At 43.2% G+C, this 14172-nt stretch overlaps 3 protein-coding genes across 4 annotated transcripts in view; 1 reads left to right on the top strand and 2 right to left on the bottom strand.

Moving 5' to 3' along the window:
• The window catches only part of kcng2 (potassium voltage-gated channel, subfamily G, member 2), a 61145-nt gene that overhangs the window by 29024 nt on the left and 17949 nt on the right, over window positions 1-14172 (top strand). The window lies entirely within an intron of this gene.
• On the bottom strand, window positions 3763-7680 carry LOC118565154. The gene is made up of 3 exons (XM_036144837.1): window positions 4948-7680; window positions 4754-4833; window positions 3763-4401 (listed from the first exon to the last, which is right to left on the bottom strand). The coding sequence occupies exon 1, from the start codon at window positions 7567-7569 to the stop codon at window positions 5338-5340; it is 2232 nt and encodes a 743-aa protein (XP_036000730.1). The 5' UTR covers window positions 7570-7680; the 3' UTR covers window positions 3763-4401; window positions 4754-4833; window positions 4948-5337.
• On the bottom strand, window positions 9827-13491 carry LOC110366739. Of its 2 annotated transcripts, XM_036144838.1 has the most exons (3): window positions 13172-13491; window positions 12978-13057; window positions 9827-12625 (listed from the first exon to the last, which is right to left on the bottom strand). In XM_036144838.1, exon 3 carries the CDS (start codon window positions 11862-11864, stop codon window positions 10101-10103), a length of 1764 nt encoding a protein of 587 aa, XP_036000731.1. In that variant the 5' UTR covers window positions 11865-12625; window positions 12978-13057; window positions 13172-13491; the 3' UTR covers window positions 9827-10100. The 2 variants fall into 2 exon arrangements, with proteins under 2 accessions (XP_036000731.1, XP_036000732.1); XM_036144839.1 differs by having other exon boundaries at window positions 12978-13491.

The raw sequence follows: 14172 nt of genomic DNA on the forward strand, positions 1-14172 counted from the left end.
TGTAAGTGTCCGGCGGTGCTTTGACGCCTCGTTGGTGCCTTGGTTAGGCAAGTCAAATTTACAAATCCAGTGTGGCTCCAAACACCACGTCGATCAGTGGCAAATAACAAGCACTCCCAGCAATACAATTTGCAGCGTTCCTAAGAGCCTGTGAGCCAGGAGTACCACTCGTAGTTAGTGGACTGAAAGTGGCGGACAAATCCTTTTCCCCGTTGTGACAGGCTTGCTAGCTTCGGAGTTGCCCGACCTTGCTTAACAATGTCCTGATTTTCTAGAAAAGGGCTTTGACAGTAAATCTCCAACCAAATCCATTTCTTTTCTTCCTTCACCCATTGTGGGTTGACAAAACAGCTATTAAATCAAAAACAACAATATAAATGCTTGTGCAGCTCGCTACAGGTGCAGTTTGCTAGCTCTGGCTAGTACACTCTTTGACTATCCAATCAAAGCGTGTGAATACGCTGACGTATCCGTACGCCTGCTAGAGGGCCTTGGTGTCGCCAACTCAAAATCTGACTGGTTGAAGCAACAGTTGAGTCGACATTTATTTTATGCTACAGGGCCCGCAGAACTGATTGTGAAGGATTTCTTTGACCCTGGCAACAACTAGTGGCTGAAATGTGATTGGTTAAATGCTTAAATAAGCAAATACACGTCTGGAAGCAGCACAACTAGGGGGCCAACAATGAAAGGAAGCAGACAGACCATTTGGAATTATTTAATATGTATTCATGGACAAAATATAATTAATATCAGTCTGTGATTCAGATTTTTTTAGGCCAGCAGAGAAGGCCTTGCAGGCCCTGACGGCCCACCGCTGTCTAAATTAAAAGTGAATTTGCTAAACAGCACCTTCTTCGATTCGCCTGCTCTTTCTCCCGCCCATTAACAATAAAATGTAATCTTTTAGAAAGCCATCAAGCTTGTTTTGTAAGTAAAATGTAGCATTTTTTGCCTAAAACAATCCAAATTAACACTGATGTTCACCCCAAACTGAGTGCACTCTCATAAATTGATTTGTCATTCACTGCAAAAAGGGAACTAAAAGTAGGTAACATTTTCTTGAAATGAGTGTATATGTCCTTGATTTGAGCTGGTAAATAAGATTATCTGCCAATTGAATGAGTATTCTGACCCTTAAAATAAGATGATTAGATAAACTGCACTTGAAATAAAATGGAGATGAGTTGTTCCTATTTTAAGTGCAAAGATCTTATTCCATTGGCAGATCATTTAAACTTGCGTGCTTTAATCTAGGACAAATGCCCTCATTTCAAGAAAACGTTAACCTACTTTTACTTCCCTTTTTGCAGTGTATGATGAGTATAGATGGTTGGGATTGAATCAGGACAGCGGTAGCTGCAAGCATTGTCTTGGATTTCTTCCTGTTTTTCTTCTCAGATGTGCAGAACAAGCATCTTTGAAAACTGTGTTCTTCTGCAGTTTATCTCCAGCGAGAGTCCTGGCTGTAAATTTTACCTCTCGGTGACACCGCTCCTGCCTCAGCCTTACACTCTCCATTGTGATGTAAATCCGTGGCACTTTAAAGTGCAGCCCTTACTGGGGCCACATATCATCACATGGGAGCGCCGAGGCAGAGCTCACAGTCAGGACGCACGGAATGGGAATGCGTGGAACCGCTGCAGGAAAACAGATAATTTAGCTTTAGTCAAAGCTGGAAAAGGGAGGAGGGCATTACTCATTCCTGCTGACAGTGAAGTCGACATACTGCTGTTCAGGATTGGAGAAATGTACAATCCATCACAGCGCGGTTGGCAAATAATTTTTATAACTTTCCCCAGCAAATCATTCCACCCTTAGCTTTAGAACATCATTCTCAGGTGCAGCTCAACTATACACAAATCAGGCACAATATTATGACCCCTGACAACTGGTTCGATCCCACAAATACTGGTTCGATTAGAAAGATGTCAGAATTACAGAATTAGCAGTGCGTGGAGTTTGCTGTCTGTGGAGTTGGATAACTGCAGAGCCCTGTTTGTCACCAAAAACACCAACAACGGGTGCTGGGCATCAGAACTGAACCACTAAGCAATGGAGGAAGGTGGCCCAATCTGATTGATCACATGTTCTTTAACATCACATGGGCGACCAGGTGTGCGCGCGCGTCTCTTACCTGTGGATCACATGGCACCAAGACGCATCATGGTAAATCACCAGGCTGATGGAGGCAGTGTCATGCTTTGGGCAATGTTCTGCAGGGAAATCTTGAGTCATGCAATCCATGTGGATCTCACTTTGACAGGTACCACCTAGCTAAGCATTGTTGAACCTCATATACCATTTGATGTAAACGCAGCGAGATAGTAGGCCCTGCCACAGGTCAAAAGTGAGTCAGGAAAAGGTTGAGGAAGTGTTGGCTTGGCTTCCAGATTCCACAGCCCTCAATCAAGTTTAGCATCTATGAATTCTCCAAACAAACCACCCCAATCAATTGATGCTCCAACTCACAGCTTACAGGACTTAGAGGATCTGTTGCAAACATGTTGGTACCTGATACTGCAGCACACCTAGTGGTCTGGTCAAGTCTCTGTCATGATTTGGTTTCCATAGTGACCCGGAAGCAAGAAACTCGGAGGCAAGTTACGGTTAAGGATGTCAATTGTAGGAGTATGCTACAGAAGGGTTATGGAGAGGAGTAGACTAGTGCCGACAGGGGAAGGCACTGGTCCCGGTCTTTGAAAGAGAGAAAGAGAGAGATGTTGAATACAGGAGAGGAGAGGCTGACTTATGGATGATGGAGTTGTGTAGGACCGGGGAGAGTAGTCAGGCTGTGGTGGTCAGTGACAGGTATGGTTTGGGGCTAGTAGATAGTTCTTCAGTGGAGGGTGGACAGGCCAGGTGTTCAGCAGGATGGCAATGGGAAGGGAAGCCTCAGGTCGACCGGAGCTCCAGGAAGGCTCAAGGGATTCAGAGCTGTCAGTGGACTGTAGTTCAACCAGGTGACCACAGAGAGACAGGAAACATGAGCAGGACGGGAACCAGGGGCGACAGGGAACAAGGCTAGGTCAGGTACTACTCAGGTGAGCCAGTGCTCTGACGCCTCCTTGGAAGCTGGTGTAGATGGGAAACACCTGCTGCCGGAGTCTGCCTGTCGCGCCCTGCTGGAGAAAGGTAGAACAAGCACACCACAGCTGCACTGGACCACATACCTGACTGTCTATGCACCCAGGTTTGCTTTGGCAAACACAGTTAGATTGGTGGTCATTATATTATGCGTGATCAGCGTGTGTCTTTAGAGGAATATGAAATTCTTTGTTGTCAGGAATCATGCTAGAATCTGGTAAGTTCCCTGTATTATTTTTTTTTTTACCATTGTCGTTGAAAAGAGCATTTTGATCAGATCTAGGACTCTCTACTATTTTCACCCACTGTGCCCAATGAATCTTATCTTTCCACCACAATGGAATGACTGCCTACCCTCTGGCTAAAGATGCATCTCTTGCTGTTTGTAGCCTAAAAGCAATCCATATCTTTACCCAACTGGGGTGTTATCATTTAAATTCAGGATTAGACTACACCCAACAGAAGGAAGGGAAAAATATAGTTATCTTCTTTGGTTCCTTTCTGCAACAGGGACGCTCCAGCTGTGTGTCTCTTTAATTGCTCTTCCCTGCGGAGCATCGAGCATGCCCAGCTGAACAGTCTCTTTAAGCTTGTGCCAGAGAAGCCATCGACTTTGTTAAGTATTGTCAAAATGCTTCTGCCGTTACCATAGAAGCTTTTGCTTCTGTAAATGTAACACAGTAGAGAAGAGTCCTATGTATTTTAGATAAATGGGCCAATAGGTTCGGCTATCGGAGCACAGTGAGGGTGTTTAAATGACAACGGATGCAGTTGGATGGTTTAACAAACGATTGCTTTAGTGAGATAAACCATCAAATTAACAAACAGTTGTACAAGACAAACAATTATGAAAATAAATTCAACACAATAAAATACATAAAATAATATGAACACTTGGCCAAGTTCTACTTCTCTGGTTTTATCTATTTTGGGTGCACCCTGTTAATCTAAATTCTGAACCTTAATGGATCACAGATTATTCGAATTCAGTTCACATTCAGATTGGACTCAACATCAGTCACGTGAGGAGAGTGTCCTACACAGTAGTTTGTTACTACGTCCAAAATAAAATTTATGTCCAAAGTCCCAGAATGAAACGAAAAAAATGGAAAAAAGTCAGTAAGTAGTCTCGTGCATAACAAACTCTGCGTGAAGATTTGAGTGACACAGGCCTACCACACCGCAGGGTGCAGCAGAACTCCAAATGCAAAAGGAGGAAGCCAGTTCCTTTTCTAAGTCCAGGTGGGAAGGCTCGCCATCAGTCTCTTGAGGAATCCACCTCAGGAACGATCCAGCGGAAAAAAAAAACCTGACCTGTCGACAGACAGGACCAGCACAATAATAGAATCTTTATCAAGCTGTGTTAACTTTAATCCTTAATTCGTGTTTCCATAGACATATCTGACATCAATTTATTATGTTACTCAACTTGCAATATACAGTTGTTGTTGTTTTTTACCAAAATGCAGTATTTCACTGCATTTTCAATTCACATTTTGTTCTAATTGTAACATTTTTTCAAGCACAATAATAAAACATTGAATTTTACCCAAACTCAGTAAAAGTTTACATTTGAATCATTAAATAGCTCAAATAAAGGCTATCATTCAACAATAATGTGGAAAAACAGAACAAAACCTTAATGAAAAGCACAGAATATGCTCACCGATCTCAATCTCACTCAATCTCAATCAGTTTGGGACAACAATATGATGGCCTCGAGTCCAGACAGGTGGGACACTTCAGCTGAACAGAGAGCGGAATGAACTTATATGAAACTACTAGCCATAAGCGCTAGCAAGGCTAACAAAGTAGCTCTAATGCTCGGCAGAAAAAATAAAGTTTAGCCTTTTAACTCACCTCAACTAATTCCAAATTAGAACTTGGATAATGAACAGCAATTCCAATTGCAAAAAGCTTCGTTTTTCATTTGTGTGTAATACTATAACAGTCTTAACACAGACTCTGACGCTGCACAGCTCAGCAGTCTCGTCCTCGTGTCCGATCTCTCTCGCTCACCCTATATTGCTACATACATGGGAAAGCAGGGCGGGACCTACAGGGGCAGTCTGCATTCTCATTGGTGGATAGACACTGGAAACTTAACTTCCTATTGGCTAGATAGACTACCTAGCTCCCTTAACGTCTGTTTCCTTAAAGAGGCATCCCCATTTTATGTATGTTACACCCTCCCCTCTGAAGGGTATGCCCGTCCCTGGGCATCTGCAATGCGACACTGAGTCACACAGCTCAAACATGCCTGACGGAATTAATGGATACATTTTCAAGACCATTTAGGGAACTAGTCAATGCCTCACTTAGACCATGGAAAAGAGAATTCACTACCATTATCAGAGGATTTCCTAGTTTTACATAGTCTAATCTTTTAGGCTTCGTGTGCACTCTCTGAGAGCGACGAAGAAATGTTTCAGCATCTTGAGGTCCATCAGTCTGAAACTTTAAGGGTTCAGGCTGGCCAGTAACAGGTTCATTTGCTTCACAAAACCCATCATCACATGCTGCATCTGAGTTCATCTCATTATCTGGAGGAGTTTCCTCAGATTGCTGCAAATCCAAACACTGAGGGGATCGGTTCACTTGGTTCAGTTCAGGTAAAACGTTTGCTTCGGATAAGCTGTCTTGTTCAGGTAGGTTGTCATGTTCAGGTAGGTTGTCATGTTCAGGTAGGTTGTCATGTTCAGGTAAGTTGTCATGTTCAGGTAAGTTGTCATGTTCAGGTAAGTCGACACTTGATGCACCCTGAATATCTCCAGTACTTTTATCTCCTACAAGGGACTGAGTTGCTGGAGCATCAGGTGAGAGGGAAACTACAGACTCCTCCGTTTCTGCTGATTGCCGAACTGCACAAGGAGGCTCACTCAACTTGTGAGTTTCAGGCACCACAACAGATATATCAGGTCCATCTGTAATACGAGGGAGAAATGCCCAATCAGGTACATCATCCAAATCTGAGATGATCTCCTCCTCACTCTCAACGACTGGACATTGTCTTGTTCTGGGTCTCTTGTTTGGACGAGGTTTGATTGTTGCAGGTTCTGCAGCTGCTGATAGGAATCCACAGGGCAGAAGCAGGTCTCGGTGCAGAGTCCGCACTGGTCCTTCTTTACCTTCTGGTTTAACTGTGTAAACTGGCATCTCTCCAGTTTGCTTGAGGACAATATAAACATCCTCCTCCCATTTGTCTGCCAATTTATGTTTTCCACGCAGCTTCACATTTCGCACTAGAACTCTGTCTCCCGTCTGCAAAGTTGATTCAATCACTCGCCGGTCAAATCTAGCTTTATTGCGACTTGCATTCTTTCCTGCATTGCTAGTAGCAATACGGTAACTTTCTTCCAACCGAGATTTCAAATTGCCGACGTACTGGGAATGAGTCTGCTTAGAAGCCGTTGTGGGCAATCTGAAAATCAAGTCAATGGGTAATCTGGGCTGTCTCCCGAACATCAACTCGTAAGGAGAGAACCCAGTCACATCACTCTTTGTACAATTATACGCATGTACCAGAGGTTTGACAAAGTCTTTCCAGTGGAGTTTATCTGACTTGTCAAGTGTTCCAAGCATTTGAAGGAGAGTGCGGTTGAATCTTTCAACTGGATTTCCCCTAGGATGGTAAGGGGAAGTGCGCACTTTCCTGATGCCAATGAGTTCACAAAGTTCTTTTATGGTCTTTGATTCGAAATCAGCCCCCTGATCACTAAGGAGCTTTTCAGGAAAACCATAATGGACAATGAAGTTTTCCCAGAGGCACTTCGCCACAGTCTGTGCTCGCTGGTTTGGAGTTGGTATGGCCAATGCATATTTTGTAAAATGATCAGTTATTACTAGAATGTCTTTCGTGTTGGAGCGATCTGGCTCTATTGACAAAAAGTCAATGCATACCAGTTCGAGAGGTCGGCAGGTTTTAATGTTCATCAGCGGAGCAGCTTTTTCTGGATGTGTTTTTCGACGAACACATCTCTCACAGGCTTTAACCATTTTTTCTATGGTCATGTACATTTTCGGCCAGTAAAATCTGGTTCTTGCCAAATCTACTGTTCTTTCAACTCCAAGGTGGCCCATATCATCATGAAGACTCCTAAGAGCTGTAGCTCTTAGGTCCTCAGGAAGCACAAGCTGATATGAGATGTTTGGACCATCTTGTCGTTTACGGTAAAGCACTCCATTCTGCATCTCCAACCGTGACAACTCTCTGAGTAACAAAGGTAGTTCTGGTAGCTCCAACCTGAGACTGGGACATGGAGTTTCACCAGTCTCTAAGAGTACAATAACTGCATTGATAGCAGGATCTAATGTTTGTTTTTGCCTCAACTCTTCTTCTGAGAATGAATGGACAAGAGGGGACCCATCCACTTGCTCCTGCTGGAAGCAGTCGGGAATGGCTGCGGACTGGTGAGTGAGGGATTCAACTAATGTCAACCCAGGAGTGGTGGCTTGAACACCAGCTACAGATGAAGTGACCATATGACGTTCACAAATAGCCTTGATCACCTCCTGGGGAATAGTTTCTGGACTGTCAGAATTGCTCAGGTGGTACAGTGTGAACTGCCGGATTCTCTCACTTTCTTTTTTGGATGCATAATCATCCTTTACTGGATCGTGAGGTCGGCGAGAAAGTGCGTCGGCATCTAGATTTTGCTTTCCCGCTCTGTACTGAAGACTGAATGAGTAAGTAGAAAGACTAGACAACCACCTGTAACCTGTCGCATCAAGCTTTGCGGATGTTAAAATATATGTAAGTGGATTGCTGTCAGTCACCACTGTGAAATCTGTTCCATATAGGTAATCAGAGAATTTTTCTGTGACTGCCCATTTAAGGGCCAAGAATTCAAGCTTATGAGCCGGGTACTTCCTCTCACTCTTTGAAAGTCCTCGACTCGCAAAAGCTATGACTCGAGATTGACCATCTTGAACCTGATATAGTGCAGCCCCAAGGCCAACAGTGCTGGCATCTGTATGTAAAACATACGGAAGCTGGGGGTCTGCGAATCCCAATACTGGAGCTGATGTTAGCTTCCTTATTATGTCATCAAAGGCTTTCTGACATTGGGATGTCCACCGCTCACCAAAGGACTCCTTTGGGTTGCGATACTCTGAACTTAGATTTATCTTTGGTTTCTTGTTCAGCTTTCTGAGTGGTGGATAACCGGAAGTTAGCTCATTCAGTGGTTTTACAATAGTCGAGTACCCCTGAATGAACCGTCGGTAGTATCCAGCAAATCCTAAAAAGGATTGAAGCTCTTTGAGATTTGTGGGGATCGGCCAGGTCTTCAAGGCCGCAACTTTCTCAGGGTCGGTTTCAACTCCTCTCTCAGAAACAACGTGACCAAGGTATTTCACTGAGGTTTGAAAGAATTTGCACTTCTCTGGTGCCAGTTTCAACCCATATGTCATCAATCGTTCAAGAACACGCTTCAAGCGCTGTTCGTGTTCTTCCAGGGACGATGAGAAAATGATCAGGTCGTCAATGAACACTAGAACTTCTTTTAGGTTCATATCGCCAACACACTTTTCCATCAGTCTTTGGAAGGTTGAAGGCGCGTTTGTTATTCCTTGGGGCATTCTGTTGAATTCCCAGAATCCAACTGGACACACAAATGCAGTCTTATGCTTGTCTGCTTCTTCCATTTCGACCTGATAGTAGCCTGACTTGAGGTCTAGAACGGAGAACCACTTAGAGCCAGAAAGTGCAGTGAAAGCATCTTCCAGTTTTGGAAGAGCGTAGGCGTCCTTAATAGTCTGCATATTCAGCTTTCTGTAATCCACACACAGACGAACAGAACCATTCTTTTTGCGAACCACAACGATTGGGGAAGCAAATGGGGACTCAGATTCCCGTATAACTCCAGAATCTAGGAGTTCCTGTAGATGTTGTCTTACAGCATCCACATCGTTGGGGTGTATCGGACGTGCTCTTTGCTTAAAAGGCGTCTCATCACTGAGCTTGATTCTGTGTTTCACTTTATCAGTATGGCCAAAATCCAGGTCATTTTGAGAGAAAACATTTGGCATGGTGTTTAACATTTTTGTTATTCGCTCTTTCCATTCAGTGGATAGAGGTGAATCTCCAAAATCAAAGCTCAGTTCTGGGAAAGACTTCGCTTGAGATTGAGAACAGTCTGGTTCATTGACGGTATGTTCTTTGTGTAACACCTGTACTATAGCATTAACGTCTGCCACAATACTGTTGGGGGGAATGACTATGTCATGATAGGTGTCATTTCTTAGTACGACAGGAAGATGACAAGAGCGTTTGCTTGGTAAAGTTACCGCAATCGCTGAAACGAGTAAGCCATTCGGTAGAGAAGAAGCTGATGGTTGCTCAAGAATGACATCTCTCTTCATGTTCAAACGATCAACATGAACAAAAGCTTCAACAACAGCGGTTTGCCTTGCAGGAACAACTTTAGGTGAATTGCCCATTAGTTTTGCACACCCAAGGCTGCTGTGGTTAAGCTCCCTTTGTCGTATCTCAAGTATTTTGAGAACAGCCTTATATCCATTGATCAAAGGCTCAAAAGATGAATGTTTCTGGTAATCAGCATAAAGAACGTCAAGTGTGTTTGTTCCTATAAGCACCTGTTCATGAGCTGCAGAGCGAAGGTGAGGAATAACCAAGGCCAGAGTGTTAATTTCAATATCAGACCCAACAAACTCTTTGGAAAAAGTGATGGTAAGCTCAACATATCCTAAATAGGGAACAAACTGGTCATTAGCACTCTCCACTTGAAGCAAATCATTTAAAGAATGAATGGTAAGATCAGAAAGGTGTTCTTCATAAAAGGACTGGGGCACAGTTGTGACTTGTGAACCTGTGTCCAGAAGACAGTTTGTGTCTTTCCCTGCGATACATACTTGAGCTGTGGTTTTAGTTCCCACAAGGCCATGTGGCAATTTTAACCCTTCTACCTCAACACACTTGATAACAGATTTCATGGTTTTGGGACTGCAGTTTTGTAACTTCGCTCCCATATGTCCCTCTATGGAAGCAGAGACTAGTTTAAATGTGTCTCACTTTGAGGAGCATTAAAGGCTTCCCAAGCAGCCTGCTTTTCTCTCAGCTGTTTTTTCTTAGCTGCTACAAGGGAAGGATTCGGTGCTTTATCACAGACTGAAACAACATGGCCATCCTCTCCACACTGGAAACAGTACCAGGGACGCGGTCTGCCATTTGCTTTAAGTGTGGTAGAATGCTCACGGCTTGTTTTTGCTTTCACAACATGGGCTTCATGTGTGACGCATAGAGGAACAGACTTTGCTTTTTGTTGCTTAGGTTGTTTTGGCTTTTGACTCTCTGACACAATGCTCTTCACCTGAATGCTGAGGTCAGCAATTTGTTGCTTGAGCACCTCAAGATCAGTCTTATTTATCAATTCATTTGTGTCATGTGCAAGATGCACTTGTGACATGGCACGCTGCTTGCCATGGCCAGACTTAGCATGGCTGAAATGCTGTCGCATGCGAGACATTTTTGCAGCCTGTTTATCTTCTTCTGTTCTAAGAAGGAGCAACAATTCTGCAAAAGTAGGAGGGTTTTCTTTCTTTTGTTCTAACTGAAAATCAGCTATTAAAGCGTTCTCCCAACAGCCTCTGCAGAACTGCTTTAAAAGCTGTTGGTCAAACTCAGGAGCGGAAACACCACCACGTCTCATTGTTTTGCTTAAGGCAGTGTGCAGTCTCTGCAGGAAAACAGAAGGTAACTCTCCATCATTCTGGAACGTGCTCATGAACCTAGCATAAAGCTCGTCACCGTCTTCAACTGTCCCGTAAGCGGAGTCAAGCAATTTAAGATAAGTTGAGGGACTAGACTGTGGGCTCAAATGTTTGATCATTTCAGAAGCAGGAGGAAGAAGACTGTCCAATATACGATGTGTGCAATGCAAGTCTGGCACAGATGGATCTCTGATAAGAATCTCAACACTTGCACGCCATGTATCATAATCTGCTTCATGGCTCGGACGTGGACTCTTGCCAGAAAAAGCTCTGAGTCTACTGGGTGAGGTGAACTGGGGTGAGTTATCATTGCTGCGCACCACATGCTCAACCACCACTCGCTGAACTGCAGGTGGATTGACATCGATTAGGGGCGTAGCAGAGGATTCAGATGAGGCAGCAAAAGTCTGTGGGGGGTTGAGATCGATCAGGTTTTTACTCAAAATGGAAGGGGTGAGAGGCTTACTTTGATCATTTGCTGGTGTCAAAATCGTGGAGTTAGTAGGCATTACTGACTGAGGGGTTTCAGAAGATGGGATATCTCTTTGGCTGGTTGAGTCTTTTTGTGGGGTTGGACTCTGTGGAGCTGAGGATTCTGTATCAGTCTGAGGTGATTGTGCAAAGGCACTTTCTGCAGATGAAACCAGATTTTTAAGTTCCTCCTTCAACATTTCTCCTAATGAATTTCCACTCAGCCTGGCAATTTCAGAGAGCTGTTCCATGTACATTTTAGTAGCTTTGCTTCTGGCATCTATGGTGTAAACACTTCCTAAAGCCTTCAACTCATACACAATGCCTGCTTGAGTCGTGCTTGGAAGCTGAAGAGGCAACAATGGCTCCAATGTCTGCATGGCAGTTTCATGTGCAAACTCAATAATCATGTCTTTATGGTAATCTGATTTAGGATCATCTAAGCGAATGTAACGGTTAATGGAACCATACTTCTGGAGAAAGGTTGACACTTCCTCATCTGTCTCTGACCCTGTTAAACCACTAACAACCACAGAATGGGGAATTTGGATGGACTCCCGGAGTACCACATCCATTTTTTTTTTTTTTTTTTTTTTTTTTTAGAAGTACTTGGCACGATCTAACAATACTTGTAAGATGTCTGACATTTAAACACACACACTCATGCTCCTGGCTGGCTCGCCATAAGATCCTATGTAACACAGTAGAGAAGAGTCCTATGTATTTTAGATAAATGGGCCAATAGGTTCGGCTATCGGAGCACAGTGAGGGTGTTTAAATGACAACGGATGCAGTTGGATGGTTTAACAAACGATTGCTTTAGTGAGATAAACCATCAAATTAACAAACAGTTGTACAAGACAAACAATTATGAAAATAAATTCAACACAATAAAATACATAAAATAATATGAACACTTGGCCAAGTTCTACTTCTCTGGTTTTATCTATTTTGGGTGCACCCTGTTAATCTAAATTCTGAACCTTAATGGATCACAGATTATTCGAATTCAGTTCACATTCAGATTGGACTCAACATCAGTCACGTGAGGAGAGTGTCCTACACAGTAGTTTGTTACTACGTCCAAAATAAAATTTATGTCCAAAGTCCCAGAATGAAACGAAAAAAATGGAAAAAAGTCAGTAAGTAGTCTCGTGCATAACAAACTCTGCGTGAAGATTTGAGTGACACAGGCCTACCACACCGCAGGGTGCAGCAGAACTCCAAATGCAAAAGGAGGAAGCCAGTTCCTTTTCTAAGTCCAGGTGGGAAGGCTCGCCATCAGTCTCTTGAGGAATCCACCTCAGGAACGATCCAGCGGAAAAAAAAACCTGACCTGTCGACAGACAGGACCAGCACAATAATAGAATCTTTATCAAGCTGTGTTAACTTTAATCCTTAATTCGTGTTTCCATAGACATATCTGACATCAATTTATTATGTTACTCAACTTGCAATATACAGTTGTTGTTGTTTTTTACCAAAATGCAGTATTTCACTGCATTTTCAATTCACATTTTGTTCTAATTGTAACATTTTTTCAAGCACAATAATAAAACATTGAATTTTACCCAAACTCAGTAAAAGTTTACATTTGAATCATTAAATAGCTCAAATAAAGGCTATCATTCAACAATAATGTGGAAAAACAGAACAAAACCTTAATGAAAAGCACAGAATATGCTCACCGATCTCAATCTCACTCAATCTCAATCAGTTTGGGACAACAATATGATGGCCTCGAGTCCAGACAGGTGGGACACTTCAGCTGAACAGAGAGCGGAATGAACTTATATGAAACTACTAGCCATAAGCGCTAGCAAGGCTAACAAAGTAGCTCTAATGCTCGGCAGAAAAAATAAAGTTTAGCCTTTTAACTCACCTCAACTAATTCCAAATTAGAACTTGGATAATGAACAGCAATTCCAATTGCAAAAAGCTTCGTTTTTCATTTGTGTGTAATACTATAACAGTCTTAACACAGACTCTGACGCTGCACAGCTCAGCAGTCTCGTCCTCGTGTCCGATCTCTCTCGCTCACCCTATATTGCTACATACATGGGAAAGCAGGGCGGGACCTACAGGGGCAGTCTGCATTCTCATTGGTGGATAGACACTGGAAACTTAACTTCCTATTGGCTAGATAGACTACCTAGCTCCCTTAACGTCTGTTTCCTTAAAGAGGCATCCCCATTTTATGTATGTTACATAAACACTTACATTTAAAGTGGTCTTATCTGCTATTTGCCAGTGCGGTCACAAAGGAAGCACTTTGCCGTCTGGTCATTGACTGATTATTCCAGCGGGGTATAATATCTGGTCTGTGTCCCAGACCACGGACTTCATCTGACATCCATAGTATCAGCTGAAATACTACTCACAATTTGTTTACTAAGCAAGCAAGGTCTTTTCATTAACATGAGATCTCTCTGTGTCTGTGTTGGATGATGTGGTATGGCTCAGGACCAGGACACCACTCTTCCAGATGAGACATTCGCCAGACCTTGAATAAAAGAGAAGAAATCATTGGTCAGCTGTGCCTCAAATGTTTTTTTAATTATTATTTTTAAGTCTCATCACTGAGGACTTTAAGCTCCCTTGTGTTGTTGATAGTGTTGGCACTGTGGGAAAATTCAGTTGGACACCATGGGTGTCCAATGGTGCTGCACTTGGAGGTCTTGACTTTCTGCTCTCCATTTGCTCTTATATCCCTTGGGATTTCTCTATTATCTCATCTTCCTCCTTCTAAGCTAGGCTCATACTCAACGCAGTGAACAGGGCGCGAGGGTGCGCCTATCAAAAGGGTTGTAATTGTATTGTCCCCGCTCCTGTGCGGATGCCCCACGAGCTCTAACGTTGCGTGGTTGTGACCTTAAAACAATT

The sequence above is a fragment of the Fundulus heteroclitus genome, chromosome 13 (genome assembly GCF_011125445.2).
Source record: "Fundulus heteroclitus isolate FHET01 chromosome 13, MU-UCD_Fhet_4.1, whole genome shotgun sequence".
Taxonomy (NCBI): domain Eukaryota; kingdom Metazoa; phylum Chordata; class Actinopteri; order Cyprinodontiformes; family Fundulidae; genus Fundulus; species Fundulus heteroclitus.

Bases quoted from the DNA above. Each gene is read 5' to 3' on its own strand.
- LOC118565154 (XM_036144837.1), bottom strand. From the start codon at position 7,569: ATGGTCACTTCATCTGTAGCTGGTGTTCAAGCCACCACTCCTGGGTTG.
- LOC110366739 (XM_036144838.1), bottom strand. From the start codon at position 11,864: ATGGATGTGGTACTCCGGGAGTCCATCCAAATTCCCCATTCTGTGGTT.